Source organism: Thamnophis sirtalis, unplaced genomic scaffold (assembly GCF_051295495.1).
Source record: "Thamnophis sirtalis isolate CommonGarterSnake01/CBP01778 unplaced genomic scaffold, rThaSir2_p1.2 scaffold_11, whole genome shotgun sequence".
NCBI lineage: Eukaryota > Metazoa > Chordata > Lepidosauria > Squamata > Natricidae > Thamnophis > Thamnophis sirtalis.
The window spans coordinates 64,640,258-64,659,812 of NW_028261391.1; the positions used below are offsets into that span (position 1 = coordinate 64,640,258).

General features: G+C 39.0%; 1 protein-coding gene across 6 annotated transcripts in view; it reads right to left on the minus strand.

The window, feature by feature from the left end:
* The window catches only part of CTBP2 (C-terminal binding protein 2), a 278,022-nt gene that overhangs the window by 40,053 nt on the left and 218,414 nt on the right, over positions 1–19,555 (minus strand). The window contains exon 5 of one of the 6 annotated variants that reach the window (XM_087725963.1): positions 5,382–5,480. The exons of the other annotated variants lie outside the window; for them this stretch is intronic. Within the exon in view, the coding sequence (XP_087582089.1) occupies positions 5,382–5,406 (25 nt within the window). The 5' untranslated portion in view covers positions 5,407–5,480. The remainder of the gene's footprint in view (positions 1–5,381; positions 5,481–19,555) is intronic. 6 annotated transcript variants of the gene reach the window in all.

The window sequence follows — 19,555 nt, forward strand, 5'->3', positions numbered from 1 at the left end:
CATTCTGTAAATGGGTTTTGTGACTGGCCACTTATTTTATTTATTTATTTATTAGACTTATATACCGCTTCATAGGGCTTTCAGCGCTCTCTAAACGGTTTACAATTTTTTTAGCAAATTGAGTCAGCAACTTGCCCCCAACAATCCGGGTCCTCATTTCACCCACCTCGGAAGGATGGAAGGCTGAGTCGACCTTGAGCCGGTGAGATTTGAACCGCTGAGCTGCAGATCATAGTCAGCTAAAGTGGCCTGCAATACTGCACCCTAACCACTGCGCCACCTCGGCTCGGTGCACTTCTTCAGTCTTTTTGAGAAGACACCCACGACATGCTCTTATCCCAATTTAAATGTGTCCAGCAGTTCACAAATATTGCCTATGAGAATGTTAGGACTAAAATTATCAGTGGATACTTGAGATAGCCTCCTCAGCATCAAACTATACGAGGTGGTTAGAATATTAAATGAAATCTAAACTCTATTAGGAGTCAGTTTGTGGTAGTGGTTGAACTACCAGACTAGAAACCAGGAGACCTTGAGTGCCATCTTAGGCATGAAACCACCTTGGTCAGTAACTTTCTCAGCCCTAGAAAGGAGCCAATGGTAAACGTCTTCCGAAAAAAACTTGCCCCAAAAACTGCAGGGAATTTTGCAGGCAATCGCCAAGAGTCAACACTGATTCGAAGACACCCCCTCCTAAAACAACTACCCTTAGATCTGGACAAAAGGGAAATTACAAAGGAAAAAGCAATCAATTTCATGCAAAATTAGGAAAATATTATAAGTTGCCCATTTTATTATGCATTATAGCAATAGCAATAGCAGTTAGACTTATATACCGCTTCCTAGGGCTTTCAGCCCTCTCTAAGCGGTTTACAGAGTCAGCATATCGCCCCCACAGTCTGGGTCCTCATTTCACCCACCTCGGAAGGATGGAAGGCTGAGTCAACCTTGAGCCGGTGAGATTAGAACCGCTGACAACAGTCAGCTGAAGTGGCCTGCAGTACTGCACCCTAACCACTGCGCCACCTCGGCTCTTATAGGGCATGCTGATTTTGTATATTAGCCTTTTGTGAAATTTTGGGCAACAGTCTGTTTATTTAGTTAGCTCTGTGAGGGTTATGAAATCAGTTAGGTCTACCAAAATAACTTTTCAGATCAATTTGGCACATGGAAACAACTAGTAAAAAACTTACTTTGCATGCAGAATGTTCTTACAGTTTGAGATTCAGGTACTGGGAACTACGGTAACTGAACTCTGCATTCCTACTCACCCTAGCGATCTCCCAGTTCTAGTGGCTAATGTGAGTTATTTATGCAGCAGATATCAAATTAATATCTGCTGCAATCAAAAGAACACTTGGCAATTAGTAATAAGTAAAACACAAAATCAGTATCTACCACAACAGCCTTGGTGTGTGTATGTGTCCAATAAAACCACAATAATTAGAATAATAGAGTTGGAAGGGACCTTGGAGGTCTTCTAGTTCAACTCCCTGCTCAGGAAACCCCCCTGCTCAGGAAACCCTATGCCAGAGGTGTCAAACTGGTGATCTGTGTACTGATTAAATCAGGTCCTGGATCCACACTCACCTAGTTTAGCGAAGGGGAAAAAATCCCGATATGTCACATGACGCTGCCATGACGACATCCATGAGTTTGACACCCCTGTCCAGAGGTGGGTTCCTACCGGTTCATACCAGTTCGGTAGAACCGGTTCGTCAAATCTACTGAACCGGTTAGAATAGCAGTTAGACTTATATACCGCTTCATAGGGCTTTCAGCCTCTCTAAGCGGTTTACAGAGTCAGCATATCGCCCCCAACAATCCGGGTCCTCATTTTAACCACCTCAGAAGGATGGAAGGCTGAGTCAACCTTGAGCCGGTGAGATTTGAACAGCCGAACTGCAGAACTGCAGTCAGCTGAAGTAGCCTGCAGTGCTGCACTCTAACCACTGCGCCACCTCGGCTCTCAAATAGAAGAGGTTCCACCAGTGGACCCGGAAAGCAGGCCACACCTACAGAAGAGGTTCCAAAATTTTTTGAAACCCACCACTGCCCCTGTCCTATACCATTTCAGACAAATGGTTGTCCAATCTCTTCTTAAAAACCTCCAGTGTTGGAGCATTCGCAACTTCTGGAGGCAAGTTGTTCCACTGATTAGTTCTAAGTGTCAGGAAAGTTCTCCTTAGTTCTAAGTTGCTTCTTTCCTTGATTAGTTTCCACCCGTTGCTTTCTTCTCCTGCCCTCGGGTGCTTTGGAGAATAGCTTGACTCCCTCTTCATTGTGGTTGACTCAGCCTTCCATCCTTCCGAGGTGGGTAAAATGAGGACCCAGACTATGGGGGTGATATGCTGACTCTGTAAACCGCTTAGAGAGGGCTGAAAGCCCTATGAAGCGGTATATAAGTCCAACTGCTATTGTGGAAAGCCCTGCGATATTGGAATGTGCTATCACGCCACCCCATCGTTCTTTTCGTTACAATCACAATAACCTATTCATAAACAATCGCTCCTATCGCTACAAATTTTTTGAAACCGTTTTGTTTTTAAAAATTTCCAGAAGATTAACAATGTAGGAGCAAACTGATTGACAAAGACATTCCAAACTGTTTTTGATTTTGACAACTGCCCTGATGCTGACATCACAATGAAAATGGGGAAGGAAATCGGAGGGAAACCGAAGAGAGACTCCCCACCAAGAAAATGAATTGAGAAGGCCAACGCAAGTAACTCTGTTCCCATATTCCTCTATAATTTGTAATCAGGCCTTGGTTCATAACTAAAGTGGAAGCATTTATAACTGACCATGCATTTGGGGGGAATCTATGCCTAGCTTTTGAAATGATTTTATTGTCTGATTAAATAGCTGGCTTGACAAGGTTTGCTTGTTAAAATCATTTAAGAATAATCTCTCTCTCTATGCATTTTTAAAATTACAAATGTGAATTCTTATACTGAAAAAAAAACATTAAAATATTTAACACAACCTTTTTGAATGTTTGCATTTAATTAACAATTGGATGATGCTAATGATTTCAGCTTGTCAGAAAATAAAACTTTAGATCTAGAGTAATAAAGAACATGCTGCATTCGTTCAAGAAAAGCCACTGACAGATTTGCTGTCTAAAGTTGTATGAAAAATATATGTCTCTCGGTCAAAATGTATTATTTGAAATGATTCATCTGCTTCCTCCTCAAGAGCTTTTAGACCAACACATACTAGATCAAAAACCAACTATAAAAAAAAACCAAGCATAATAAAAAAGAATGAATTGGTCCAAGGATGAAGGTAGAGATTCTTCTCTTAGGAGCACTTAACTAACATTCACAACATCCTTGTGAATGATTTTAGTTGCAAGCTTAAACGGTTCCACCACAAAACCGCGTTCGACTAAAGCGCGCTCGACGAAACCGCGTAGCTGACGTCATCACAGGGCGACAACAGCGCGGAGACAGAAGCACGCTGTAAACGCTAAACCTAAAATTAACCCCTAAACCTAAACCTAACCCCCCTAAACCTAATCCTAAACCTAACCCTAACCCTTAACCTAACCCTAACCCTTACCTTAACTTGAATCGGCTTGCTTTCAAAGCGCTATTTAAAGCGCCCTTCTTTCTCCACGCTGGCTGTTGTCACCCTATTGATGATGTCAGCGACACGGTTTAATCGGGCGCACTTTAGTCGAGTGTGGTTTTGTCGTGCCACGAGCTTAAACACACCCATACAAAATGTGGTTCGGCATCTACGTTCTTAAGACTAGGTAGTAAGAATAACCTATGCACAATTTTGGAAATCTACTACTATGCCGCCGGAAGATGCCATAATTAAAAAGATCTATGAATGTGCAGAAATGGACAGAATGATGGGTTGGCTGAGGGACAATGGAGAAACGGAACATTATCTTAGCTGGAACTTATGGTATATGTGGGCGACAAGGAGAACAGCAGGGACTTAAAACGGGGAAAGTTAAACAGCAGTTGTTAACAATGGGAACTAAAAGTGAACATGGGTATTGTAATAGATCCCTGAACTTTGTAACGAGAAGATGCTGCTTAGAGACTAAACAATGAGGAAGGGAAAAAAAAGTTGGGCTGTGAATGACTGTCACCGCGCGGGGGGGGGGGGGGGTTGTATGTTTAAAAATGTATTTGTATGTTTTATCCTTAAAAAAATGTATAACCAATAAAGATTATGTAGTAACTTAGGTAGTAACTTATTGGTGGAAAAGTCTTTTCTTTGCATCACTCCTTAGAATATAGCAAAGACTAAAATATTGATTGGTTCTCTAACAATAGTCCGAAATTACATTTTTGTCTTGAAAACAGTAAAGGATGAGCAGCATTGTGCAAAGCAAAAACCAAATAGATAGTTCATTGTCTCCATATGTGTAGCTTTTTTATAGAAAGAAAGCAAGGAAGAGGAATAGAAGAAGGAATAGAAATGTGTAATTGTATTCAATGGGAACCATCATTAATAAAGAAAAAAAGATATGTAGAATAGAAAATAAACTGAATCCGGATTTTCTGACTTGGAATATCAACAAGGTGATATAAAACTCCTTTAAAAATAAAAAAGTGGTCTCTTCTTCCTCCAAAGCCTTCCACTATCATGGCAGTTGTGAGACGCAGTGTTCAATAAATATTTTTCTGGTGCTTTCAGCTCTTTTGATGGGAGTTGAGCCAATGTTTCAGTGGCAGCTTTTAAGGGAAAGAGTCGGAAAGCAGAGGAAGAGGGATGGCGAGGAAGTGCTTTCTATCTGCGGGGAGAACCGGTCGACCCCCAACTTGCAAGCTGCACAGCTGGTTGCGTGGCGGTTCAAGACAGAAAGTGATTTGGTTGTCGTTGTTATATTTTTTTTAAAAACACACACACACACACAAACACACAAAGCCTGCTTGTCCTCGTTTGCTGCTTGCCACTCACTTGTACCCGAATCCAATGGCACTCCTGCCAAGAGAATGAGGGAGCCCCCTCTGGGTAAATGGCAGCCTTTGTGTAGCTGCAAGACCGCTATCTCATTGAAACAAAAGGAGAGAAGCCATTTGCCTAATTCTTATTAATCTCACTTGCTTGTGTCACGCCACTTCTTCTTTTCCTTTAAAAAAAAAAAAAAAAAAAAAAAGGGAAAGAAGGTTTTAAGCATCTCCTCCGACAGTATATAAAAAGTGAATCGAGGAGCAAGCCATGCATTTTCAGGAACTATTCATTAGTAGCTTGAAAAGTAAGGCACATTTTTTTTTAAAGCAAACAGAGGAAAGGAAAACAGGAAATGGCCCCTTGCCTTGAAAACTTTGCCTCCACAATCGTCTTATTAAAAGCTATATAGAAAATAAAAGGAGGATGAGAACGAGAAGGGAAGAGAAGAGTATAAAATACTACACCAATATTTGGCGAGCCGATTCTCATCTTGACTACGAAGGGGGATCCTCAACCAAGCACCCCATGTCCACAGCCACACAAGTTTCAAGACAAATGTCTTTCTGGACAAAAGAGGGAAAAGAAAAGGGTTTTGTCCCACCGCGGAAGAATAGCCTGAAATTTGCTGAAGGAGTTATCGTTATCTCTGACAGCTCCAGACTCTTGCAAATACTCCCACAAGACTTTACCACAGCTTTTAACTAATCAAAAGTTCTTTCCTGGCGCTTGAATAAATCATGAAAGAGCTATACCCCCCAATAAATCTGACCTCCCATTTGAATTGAACGTGCGGCTCCTGAAAAATATATATTTAATATCTGCCACGAGTAACACAATTTGATATTTAAAGTGAAACGTGTTTCAGTGATACATATTCTGCACTTAGAGTAGGACTTTAGCTGAAATGACAAGTCCTGAGAGAGTGACAAACACACACACACAAACACACACACACAAATGCATTTTGTTAGATAACTACTGCTGTTTGTGTGATAGATTTTGAAAATAGTCAGAGAGCTGTCTTGTCTTGACAAGTAAATATTTTCTAGAAAGTGGGGTATTACCCCCACCCATTTGCTGATAACACCATTTTCAGACGAAATAGCAATATTTAATACTTCTTTGCAGTGTTTAAAAAAAAGCAATTAAGAGCAAAGTTTGCATCTAAACGTCATTTTCATATATTAGTGACTCAAAAATTAAACCTGAAGAGCAGGAAGAATCAGAATCTCCTGCCCCTTGTGAGGATCGCATAAGGTGAGTGATCAAATAGTTCTAAATATTTTGCCTATATGTAATATCTTAACAATTAAAGTTAATTGAAAAGCATTGAGATAGACGATGGAAAGGGTCATGCTACGTACGGTACAAAATAATTTAAGAAGCTGTAGATGAAAGCATTTTTATTCCTCAAATGTGTTTGTGGCATATTAGGTGGCATAATTATATTTACATTTGGACACAATCCAAATAAAATTAAGCATTTATAGTTACAATAGATTTTAGCTAGAAATGTTACGATATTTTAATGTTTGAATCAATGATATCGTAACTAAATACTAAACAGAGACCTCTCCCAAACAAGAATTTGGATCATGGTGGTGGCAATTGTTAATATATCTGTCTTAGGCAATATGTTTGAGCAGATAGTAGCTAGACAATCTCAAACGTTCTTGGATTCATTTATTTTATGGATCCGGGTAAGTCTATCTTAATTCTGAATTAGAATGGAAAGATTAAGATTAAGATTTAATGGATTTGTATGCCTTCCAATCCCGAAGGACTCCGGGCGGCTTACATAAAAACAAGTTAAAAACATTTAAAAGATTTAAAATACAAAGACAATAGTTAAAAGAACACAACATGCACTCAACCTTAATGGGGCTGGAACTCAATCAAGGATCAACAGCCCCAGGCCTGCCGGAACAGCCAGGTCTTAATAGACTTCCGGAAGGCCGAGAGAGTGGGGAGGGTCCGGATCTCAGGGGGTAGATTGTTCCACAGGGCCGGAGCAGCTAGAGAGAAGGCTTTCCCCCGAGGAGCCGCCAGACGACATTGTGTAGTCGACGGCACCCGGAGAAGGCCCATCCTGTGAGATCTTATCGGACGTTGGGAGGTATGTGGCAGGAGACGGTCACGGAGATAACTAGGTCCTAGGCCATGTAGGGTTTTTGGCCACTGTAAATCTTCAGAAGAAGGCTCATAAGAAAGATATGTAATCCCTGTAATTTCTAAGATCCCTGTTAGCTTTCAATACTACTATTCTATCTAAAGATGGGGACAAGTGTACTACACATTAAGCTGCCCTTATCAGATAGTTTGCTAGCAGATTACTGGTCTGTCACATGGAATGGCACTGTACTAAGACATTATCACATTGGTTTTAATTTCGATTGTAATCAAATAATGAAATCCCGGTATATGATGACAGTACTTAGTTTAGGGAACTTCAGCAATCCCTTAATAGAGAACATGCTTGATACAGAAGTGAGCCCATGTTGAAAACGTGGGGTTTCCTGTTTAGGAGATTAAGTAAGGAGATAAATTTTTAATGGACGTGGTGGCTCAGTGGCTAAGACGCTGAGCTTGGCAGTGCCCCCTGTGCATGTGCCCTCTACACCCCCCCCCGCCCCGAAGTCCAGTTGGCCAGCAGGAGGCGTGCGTGCATGGATGGTTCAGCTGGGCTGGGCGATGGCTGGTGTGCCCGCCTGCCTGAGAAATGAGAATCTGCTGCTCAGCAGAGCAGACAATATGAGAGAACACAAGCATTTTATAATATAATGCTCGTTATACTTTTCTGGAACACCCTATTTACTAGTGAAACACAAATTACTGAAAAACATGGAAAAGAAATCTGGTGGAAGTCCTGTGGATATATACGTTGCAGAGGTGGGTTCCTACCAGTTCGCACCTATTCGGTAGAACCGATTCGTCAAATCTACCGAACCGGTTAGAAGAGGTTCCACCAGTGGACCCAGAAAGCAGGCCACACCTACAGAAGAGGTTCCAAATTTTTTTTGAAACCCACCACTGGTCCTTGGATATGATTATTCTACACTATCATGCTCATATTTATAAAACTCAGTGCCTCTGTGAAAGGTAAGGATGACTACTGCGTTTGTGGTGCAATCAGAACATTGCGTGTGTTGAAGTTGTTTTAACGCAAACCAAAGATGCCTTTGAAAAAACAAGTTTACATCATATTCTTATGCATGCCAGTGCTGTGTGTGAGGTAATTTAAAGTGGTTCTGACAAGTGTCGTCGGCATCTTCATATCCGGTCACATGGGCGGCAAGCCACTCCCATCTGGTCACACGGGCAGCAAGCCACTCCCACAAAGGAGGCCACACCCACAGAGTAGGTTCGAACAATTTTTGAAACCCACCACTGATACGTTGGTACAGATATTACTTAAATAGACAGTGTGAATAAATGATGAGTTATACAGAACAATGGTTTGAAGTTGTAGTTTTTTGAAGTATGACAAAGCTAGGTAGACATGAATGAGATTCAATAAATGGATATTCAAGTCTAGATACCAATTTGGGGCATGATATGCAAATACTTGAATATCAAAAGGGTTGCATTGCAAGATTTATAATTCTGGAAAACATTAGATTTGCATTGTCATCAGAAGTTAAGTAATTTAGATGATGATCGAAATAGATGATGCCTCTAGGATTATTTTGATAATGGTCTCAGAATTTTATAATGCTCCTCTTGGAAAGATTAGTTAGAACTGTTGGTCACAGAACTATATGAAAATCTTTTCATTCTGCTTTCACAGACCTGGGTCTTTAATACTGGAATTATTATTTGTTTTTAAATGTTTTACATAACAATGTTTCTTTCTGCATACAATAATCTCACTGCAGTTATCATATTCAAAAAGCATGGCTTTTCCATGGCTTATTCCAACTGTTCATCCATTAATCCCAAAAGAAATACCGCTTGTCTCAATTGTGTATGAATCTTAAATCCTTTGAATCATTCTGGGTATTTAAATTTAAAACTTTATTTTTTTTTTCTACACAACCATCAAACATGATAAAATTTCCCTTTTTGTTGTTTTAATTTCTAATATAAATTTGAAGTGCCTTTATACTTTGTGAACAATTTTTCTGGTGACATATACCAACAATACATCGTTTTATAAAAATTCTCTTTTAGGATTATAACAATGTAAATATCAAAACTCTTTCAGCCACATATTTTCCCATTGTTCCATCTATATAGAGCCGAGGTGGCGCAGTGGTTAAATGCAGCACTGCAGGCTACTTCAGCTGACTGCAGTTCTGCAGTTCGGCTGTTCAAATCTCACCGGCTCAAGGTTGACTCAGCCTTCCATCCTTCCGAGGTGGGTAAAATGAGGACCCGGATTGTTGTTGGGGGCAATAGGCTGACTCTGTAAACCGCTTAGAGAGGGCTGAAAGCCCTATGAAGCGGTATATAAGTCTAACTGCTATTGCTATTGCTATCCATATATTATAACAAAATTTAGCCCACTTAACCATACTGTTTTTCTACTTACACTTCTGTTTCAAATTTGAATAAAAGTACCAAGGGGAAATAATATAGGTAACTCAGGACTGAACTATGGAGTCCTTGATGTTCTCTGAGCTTGTGTTACTGGTGACAATTATGTATGCTTTCTAAATGAATCTTATACATTTGATAAAGTTATCTCCAAAATTCTTATCTTACAAAACCTTGATCAAGAAAGCTCAGTTCATATTGTCAAAGGCCTTTTCTGCATCTAAAAAAAAAATCAGTGTGGCTTTTCTTTTTCATTATGTTGCTCCAAATATTCCCAAATATCTAACTCATTTCTAACATCCTTCTTTAGCTTTTTTTTAGGTAAAAGCCCACATTGATCCTCATAAATAAATTCTTACAAAATTATTTTAAGCTAATCAGCTAGAATTGTTGTGTACAAATTGTAGCCGTTATAAAATAATGGCTAGGATAGTCCTTGATTTATGATTATAATTAAAACCAAAATTTTCATTACTACACAAAACAAGTGAGTTCCCCTTCCAATTTTACAACCTTCTTTCTGCAGTTGTTAAGTGAATCACTACGATTGTTAAGTTAGTAACAAAGTTGTTAAGTGAATCTGGCTTCCCCGCTGATTTTGCTAGTCAGAAGGCCACAAAAGGTGATCACATGAGGCCAGGACAATATCCTTCCAAGAACTGATTATAGCATTCCCAGAAATTCTACCTCTAAAATAACATTTCAATGGGACATTAGCTCATAATCTTGATATATCAATACTAAAGTCCTTAACTTTGTTAATTTTGCTAAATATCCAATATTATTTTTATAAGAACAGAGAAGAGAACTAAGAGCAGCAAGTTGTGATGACAGTAATGTAATAGATATTAACGTAATTTTGTTGAATAGGAAAGAAGAGAAGAGAGGTGGCATATTTCTCTAATGTACCACACTTATAAAGTTCAACTTTATACCTTCTTTCATTATATTGTTTTAATAATTGCAGGGAAAGGGAAAATGCCACTGTTCATTTTTTGATGCTGCCTAACATCAAAATTCTAAAATAAAGTATCTGAATGCTAAAAAGGAAGAGATGAAAAACAGAACCTAGAATTGCTTCAGGAAAGAAGCAATTGGAAAATCAGGTGTGGTATTAGATTGGTGTTGGTCGAGGTGGCGCAGTGGTTAAATGCAGCACTGCAGGCCACTTCTGCTGACTGCTAGCTGCAGTTCAGCGGTTCAAATCTCACCGGCTCAGGGTTGACTCAGCCTTCCATCCTTCCGAGGTGGGTAAAATGAGGACCCGGATTGTTGTTGGGGGCAATATGCTGACTCTGTAAACCGCTTAGAGAGGGCTGAAAGCCCTATGAAGCGGTATATAAGTCTAACTGCTATTGCTATTAGCAAACCTTTTCTGCACTGAGTGCCGACACAGGAGTGTTTCCATATGCTGGAAATCGGAAGAGCAGCACATGCCAGGAAGATGATCTTCCGGTTTCTGGCATGCATACATGTACAAAGAACAGCTGGCCGGTGCACATACACACTAGAACCTGGAAGATCATCTTCATGGCAAGTACATGCACACCGGAAACTGGAAGATCACCTTCCTGTCATGCACGTGTACCGGGCAGCTGCTCTTCTGGTTTCTGGCGCTCCCACGCACATGAAGACCAGCTTGCCAGTGCACCAAATGTGGGAAGAGCAATGGATGATGGCTCACATGCCCAAAGAAATGGCTTTGCATGCCACTTTCAGCATACGTGCCATAGGTTGCCATCACAGGTATAGATCATTTTCTTCCTAGATGTACCATTCAGAGGTGGGTTCCTATCAGTTCGCACCTATTCGGTAGAACCGGTTCGTCAAATTTACCGAGCCGGTTAGAAGAGGTTCCACCAGTGGACCCAGAAAGCAGGCCACACCTACAGAAGAGGTTCCAAAAATTTTTGAAACCCACCACTGGTCCTTGGATATGATTATTCTACACTATCATGCTCCTATTTATAAAACTCAGGGCCTCTGTGAAAGGTAAGGATGACTACTGCGTTTGTGGTGCAATCAGAACGTTGCGTGTGTTGAAGTTGTTTTTAACGCAAACCAAAGATGCCTTTTAAAAAACAAGTTTACGTCATATTCTTATGCATGCCAGTGCTGTGTGTGAGGTAATTTAAGGTGGTTCTGACAAGTGTCGTCGGCATCTTCATATCCGGTCACATGGGCGGCAAGCCACTCCCATCCGGTCACATGGGCAGCAAGCCACTCCCACAAAGGAGGCCACACCCACAGAGTAGGTTCGAACAATTTTTGAAACCCACCACTGGGACCATTAAGCCATGAGCAAACAACACACAGTAAATTTGCTATGATGCTTGTTGGTAATATGGGGGAATCCGTTTAGATTTTCTATTTCTTGCTGACAATTTGGCAAGATATAAACAAGCAAGAAGTATCTAAGCTACTTCCAATCTTCTTTTCAGCAATTATATAGTAATTACCACAGGTATCTCCACATTCCCGAATTATGTATTATCCATCTTTCTATAAGCAAACTTTTTAATCAATAAATTCCAAAATTACCACTTCCTTTTTTTTCCATTTCAAGCAAAAAGTTCATAAAGGGTTTCCAGTCTTTTATAAAGCAGCCCAGCATCTTCTATTGTAGCACTTTGCAATATATAGCTGTAACTTGAAAAGACGAAAGAGAATGATTCTGGAATGGTGGATAGACAGGACTAAAAAGCTCGAGAGAAGCAACTCCAGAAGTATCCTTTTCAGAATCCTCCAAAACCTAGCACCCTTTGCTAGAAATTTATTGAATACCCTCCCTCCTCTTAACTCAATTTCTTTCTTTTTTTAATGGCTGGGCATTGTTACTATTAATTGGTTAAACCCCAAAATGTAATACAAAGAAATGCATATTGTTGCTCATTAACATGAAATCAATATGACTGGCAAATGATTCAAACACATCCACTCCAGATCATGTGGGATTAGATATAGCCATTTTAAAACGATTAGCTGCAATTTTCAATGAACACTTTCCATATGTAGCTAATAAATCAAGGATAAATCAAGGGAGCCGAAGTGGCGCAGTGGTTAGGGTGCAGTATTGCAGGCCACTTTAGCTGACTCTGATCTGCAGTTCAGCGGTTCAAATCTCACCGGCTCAAGATCGACTCAGCCTTCCATCCTTCCGAGGTGGGTGAAATGAGGACCCGGACTGTGGGGGAGCAAGTTGCTGACTCAATTTGCTAAAAAATTCGTAAACCGTTTAGAGAGGGCTGAAAGCCCTATGAAGTGGTATATAAGTCTAATTAATAAATAAATATCTCTGAATACTGGGTTCAGACTTTTAAAGAGACTATGGCAATACCAAAACATACTGTTTAATTTTCCTGATAGCGCTGAAAAAATACTTACGTTTCAACCATAAATATAACATTAAAGATTGAGCAAATGCTTTTTGTCATTCTATTAGGATATAATGGTGAAATAATCAAATTGGCAAGGTTCAACCAAACTGGGTAGATTATAATTGCAAAGAAGTGTCTGATTGTGGATTGACTACCGTTCCTTAAACTTCAGGAGAAATTGCTAAGTACAAGAAAATTAAAGGAACCAAAATTAATCCGTTTCTGTCTTGTACCCTATTCCACACATTTTAATCTTCAAAGCTGCCATAACTCTGTAACCCAACAGGGTTATTCTTGACAGAGATTATACACCATCTAAAGAAAATAAAACGTTGTATGTTTTTCAAAAGAAAATTAAAGTTGTGTGAAATAAAAATGTATTGTTTCATGGTTTAGGATTAATTTCCAGATGGAAAGAGGGAAACAAGGATAGCCAACATATATCGTAAGAAGCACTTCTAAGCCGCTCTTAGAGGCACACTGAGGATTGTTTGTTTAAGACAAATAAAGATTTAAATAGTCCCAAAATAACCCTACTGGCACAGGGATCCCAATTATATCCAATATAGTATTTACACCAGGATTAAAGAGATGCAAATACAGAAAGTTAACATTACAGCTAAATATTTTGACTCACAGTGTAAACAGTTCATTGGTTGGTTATAACAGACACATCTTAATGGCAGTTCTACCATTATGAAATTCTCTCCAATTAATATCTATTTCAATAGCAGCATTAAAGATAAGATTTATAATTTCTTTCTTTCCTTAAAAAAACAAAAAGAATAATAGACCGGGCTGCTTAATGCTCCACAATTTCCTTCACTGAAAACCTAGCCCCCCCAAATGATATAATACTATTCTATCTAGATGAATGAATATATAAATAAATGCGTGCTATTTCAGGAAAGTTTGTGTGTGTGTATGCATTTTATTGCATCCTTATTACTTTATAGAGAGAAATGATGGAGTAACACTTGTTTCAGAAGCTATAATTTCGGAACAAAACACATCATATGGTAGGGAGATTTAAGAACAGTGTCGCATTTGTCCAACTGCTGTTCCTAGAGATCTCCAGAGGCCTCTTTCAAGAGCGAAAGAACAAATGTTACCCAGTATTTTATGTTCATCAATTCTTAGAAAACTCCAAATAGTCTGTTGACAATTATATAGCACACTAATGGACATGAAGAAACTGTTTCTATTAGCAGGCTGCTTTCAATCTTGCCATGAAATGCACTGTAATGACCCATATATGTATTCCAATGTTACAAATACGATTTTTAATGCCATATGTGCATTATATTCATGCAAGAACCTATAGGATCCTTTTCTTGTTTACAAAGAATAAACATGCTGCTTGGGTTTTTATAAAACACCAAGCAATCATCATACTGGCACTTTATTCCTTTTTTAATTTTTAGAATTTCTCCATTGTCTTTTCAACAGCTACGCTACTTTATATTAATCCAAACTTATTCAACTTAAGTTTTTTTATTTTATTTCTTTGGTTCAGATTCTATTACTGCTTCTTACATTCCAGAGTAGTTAAAAGCTGTGGAGAAATTAATCATGGCCCCTAAACCATGATTTTATAGGAAGCAGAACAAAGTTGATTAAATTGATGTTAGTTATTGTATTAATGCAATAACATTAATGGAATAACAAGTTTAAATATCTTATCTTACCAAACAAATGAAGGGTCACATTTAGTTATGTGAATTACTCTTCTATTACTTTAGAATGTTTTATACATAGATTCTGATATACACCAGCAAATCTGTTCTATTAACCTCACCTTAAAATGTCATGAATTCAACAAATATAAAAATTGCATATATTGGGTGCCTCAGAAATGATTAATCAACGTAAATTACAACTGTCTTGTTAAAAGTACAACAGAGAACTTTATACAGGTAGTTAGTTCTTGACTTACAAAAGTACATTTAGTATCTGTTCAAAGTTACAATGGCACTGAAAAAAGTGATTTTTCAGATTTACAACCTGTTGCAGCATCCCCATGGTCACAAAATTTAGATGCTTGGCAACTGTTAAGTGTCCTGGGATCACATGATCATTTTTTGTGACCTTCGGAAAAGCAAAGTCGGTGGGGAAGACAGATTCACTTAACAACCGTGTTAATAATCTGACAAATGTGGCGAGAAAGGTCGTAAAATGGGGCAAAACTCATTTAGCAAGTTGTCTTGTTTAGGAACAGAAATTTTCGGCTCAATTGTGGTTAAAAGTCGAGGGATTCCTATATACAAACTGATTTGGTCTTGTTCTATTATTATTACCTCATTTTGAACCGACATAAGATTTTAAATTCCTTTTATTATTCATAATAATATTTATTATTGTTTGACATCCTTTTAATTAGATTAGCAGAGCAACAAAGAGGAAAACTTTAATCTACTTTTAGCCCCACCTTCTTCCCCAGGCTCCAGATTTTACACAATAGACATTTTGTGAGAAAGTGAGAAATATTACCTTGTGGAATGACATTCGCTGGAAAGCTTATGACTGGGAGAACATCAAATATGCAGTGAATTCTTAATGCAGCCAGCTGTAATATAGTTCATTAAAATGACTTCAGTGTACATGTGTGTGTGTGTGTGTGCACATTTGAAGTACAGAATACAAAGGAAGAACTCAGCTAGCTCTTTTAATGTAAGATACATGAGAAAATCCTTTTCATGTTGCCTAGAACCACAAATTATAGGTGAACAACCTCCTATTCTTCCCAAGCTCAAAACGTTTGAATGTAACAAAATATGCCTTCCTAATTGTTCATCTTCTTGCCAGCAATTAAAAATATAAATAGGAAATCAACTTTTTTTTAAAGCTAGAAATCCTAAAACCTTTTACCATTGGGCTTGCTGAATGGGATGATAAGATTTGTAGGCCAGAATATCTGACGAACACCAAGCACTGCATACCTAGTTTCCATCACTAATATCTACTGACTGACATGACGTTTTCTAATCTAGCAAAATATTTATCTCCACCATTGTATCATTTTCTCACTGGTAGCATATACATTCCAGAGGTGGGTTCCTACCAGTTCGCACCTATTCGGTAGAACCGGTTCATCAAATCTACCGAACCGGTTAGAAGAGGTTCCACCAGTGGACCCGGAAAGCAGGCCACACCTACAGAAGAGGTTCCAAATTTTTTTGAAACCCACCACTGGTCCTTGGATATGATTATTCTACACTATCATGCTCATATTTATAAAACTCAGTGCCTCTGTGAAAGGTAAGGATGACTACTGCGTTTGTGGTGCAATCAGAACATTGCGTGTGTTGAAGTTGTTTTAACGCAAACCAAAGATGCCTTTGAAAAAACAAGTTGACATCCTATTCTTATGCATGCCAGTGCTGTGTGTGAGGTAATTTAAGGTGGTTCCGACAAGTGTCGTCGGCATCTTCATATCCGGTCACATGGGCGGCAAGCCACTCCCATCCGGTCACATGGGTGGCAAGCCACTCCCACAAAGGAGGCCACACCCACAAAGTAGGTTCAAACAAATTTTGAAACCCACCACTGATACATTCATAGGCAGAAAACGCACAGGCAGAAAACATATGACCTGCACAAAATTACTCTTGATGATCTCTTTCATTTTTCTTTTAAAATGTGCATACTCTTCCAACTTTACTTTTCCATCCCCCCCTCCCTAATTGAAACCTTATTTTTTCGCTGTATGAAATCCATCCAGCATTCTAGTTAGGTTCCACAACAGAGTCCACTCAGTATGCAAGTATAAATATATTGATATAAATATACTGTTCAACTTATCATAATATCCATATCCTTCCTTTTTCCGAAGACAGTGTAAGGTAATTCTTATTTAAAAACCACAACTGGGACCAGCCACTTTGGCTTTAAGCAAAGTGGTTGGTCATTGAAACCATGATTGTGCTTTTGACCTTATTTCAGCTTTCCTTGCTTTACAGACCTTTGAAGATGGTAAATGTGAGAACTGGCCACAAAGTTACTTTTTCGTCATCACTTTAATTGGGAATGGTCACTATATGGGGCAGTTGCTAAATGAGGACTACAAGCATGTCTTTCACAGCTTTTTCAAAAGACTTTTTTGAAAGCTTATCTGAAAACAGATTAACTTTCTGTATGGGGTCTCTAAGAAGTGACTCTCAAACTATGATCCGTCAATATACATAGGATTCTGTTTATGGAAAGAAAAATGACAAAAATCTCAAAAAGGCTTAAAACAAAATTTTCAAACTCAAATTCTCAAATAAATAACCAATGTAAAGGGAATTAAAAGAGTTGAAAATAAAACAGCTGTATATACTGTATGTTTAAAATTGGAGGAGTTGGAAAAACAAAAAAGGGCAGAAATAGTAAACTTGACTTCCAATTTTAAGGCCTCTTCCTTTGTCCTCTTCTAAGACCTACAGAATAAACCACTGCAAAACAACAGCTTTTCTGTTTTCTGGGTCTTCAACAGATCATATGAGCCAAGGTGGCGCAGATTGATGAGCCAAGGTGGCGCAGTGGTTAAATGCAGCACTGCAGGCTACTGCTAGATCAGCAGGTCAGCGGTTCAAATCTCACCGGCTCAGGGTTGACTCAGCCTTCCATCCTTCCGAGGTGGGTAAAATGAGGACCCAGATTGTTGGGGGCAATATGCTGACTCTCTGTAAACCGCTTAGAGAGGCCTGAAAGGCCTATGAAGCGGTATATAAGTCTACTGCTATTGCTATCACACTTGTGAAAGGGTCTGTTAAAAAGGAGTGAATAAGAAAGCTGAAATGTGAATTAAAAGTATACAGATCCTCAATAATTATCTTTATGAGCTACATTAGGAAACGAAGAAGACCTTCTGAAATCAACATACAACAAATCAAACATGAAAATGCAGATTCTGGCATTAGTTGTCACACTCCTCAACAGGATAAAAATTGTCAAGGGTGCACGACACTGATGGGTTTCAAAACCTACTCTGTGGGTGTGGCCTCCTTTGTGGGAGTGGCTTGCCGGCCATGTGACCTGGTGGGAGTGGCTTGCCGGCCATGTGTTCTCTCTCTCTCTCTCTCTCTCTCTCTCTCTCTCTCCTTCCTTTTGTCTCTCTGTCCCTTTTTCCTTTTTTTCTTTCATCTCTCACTCACTTTCTTTCTTTCTTTCTTTCTTTCTTTCTTTCTTCCTTTCTTTCTCTTTCTCTACCTGTGTGAGTCTGTGTGTGTGTGTGTGTGTGTGTGTGTGTGTGTGTGTGTCAGTGGTGGGTTTCAAAAACATTTGGAACCTCTTCTGTAGGTGTGGCCTGCTTTCCGGGTCCACTGTTGGAACCTCTTCTAACTGGTTCGGTAGATTTGACGAACCGGTTCTACCGAACTGGTGCGATCTGGTAGGAACCCACCTCTGGTGCATGATTAGGACCTGCAATTCTCGTGCTATTACTATTAAATGACATTAAGCATGTGACCAGTATTTACAAAAATGTATGGCTGAATGTATACTAAAATATTGTTGGAAGAAATATCCCGTTCCAAGCACAGGAAACAAAATGGAGGCTGGGGGCTGATTGGAAAGAAAGGTGGTTCTCTTTATTGATGAAGCAGAACCACCAAAACCACATGTGATTCTGGGCAACTAACCAAATGGTTGAATGAGTGGATGGATCTTTATAGGTTTCTGTGATTTCGAACTATTCTGGGGGTGGTGCAATGAAGGGACTTGTGTTCTGAAAGGTGTTGGGCAATTTCTATTGAGGCTAATGGCTTTCATCCTGTGTTGGATTTCGGCGAGGGGCTGCGTTCTAATACTACAATTCTGCCAAGGAATTTCAAAACATCCTGTCCTGAATGGATTTCTGCCTGCAGTATTTGCTTTGCTCATGAATAGAGCTATCTAGATACTTGTCTTCCTCTTTCACTAAGCTCTTCATCCCTTAAGTGCTGGCATCTGCTGTGGGCTATTGAGAAAGTCTTGGGGGCTGCTTTCGGTCTTTAAGAGCATGTTTTCCCATTTCTCCTTTAGGGAAATATATTCTGCCTTATTAATATTTCCCAAAATATTTCATTCTTCTAGGAACGGGGTGTGGGGGGTGTGGGGGGGCTTCCCACAATAAAATGGGTAGAATTTTTTTTAAAAAAAACTTTGTTCTATTTTACTATTGTAGAAAATGAAGGTCAGTATTGATACAGGTGGAAAGCATGCCACGAATTTATCAATGTATACTGAAGTAGATGAAACTATTTCAGATGTGCCTAAGGTCATGAAGATAGAAATTGCACGAAACTATGCTTATATAGTAAGCCATTTTCCCTTAATGGTTTTCTATATTTTATTGCTCTAATAAAATCCATCACCTATCAACCTAAGAACTATTCATGTACCCTCAGGTTACTTGCAATTAACATACTCAAACTAAAATCCTGGCACTCTAAGTCTGTAACACAAAATGGAACGCGGTATGTGATCTGAGAATGAACATCCTAAATATAGCACGGGAAAATTATATGGAGTATTCCTTTTTTTACTTTCATAAAAAGAAAAATGGAATGACATTCACCCAGTGGAAAAATAACAAATCATATAGACTGTAGCATTTCATTATTAATGAGACAAAAATGAAATCTTTGAAATTATTCTCCTTTGGAACTGCCAGGCCATCTAACTGCTTTCAAAATATTCAATTCTGCAGTATAGCAATAGCAGTTAGACTTATATACCGCTTCATAGGGCTTTCAGCCCTCTCT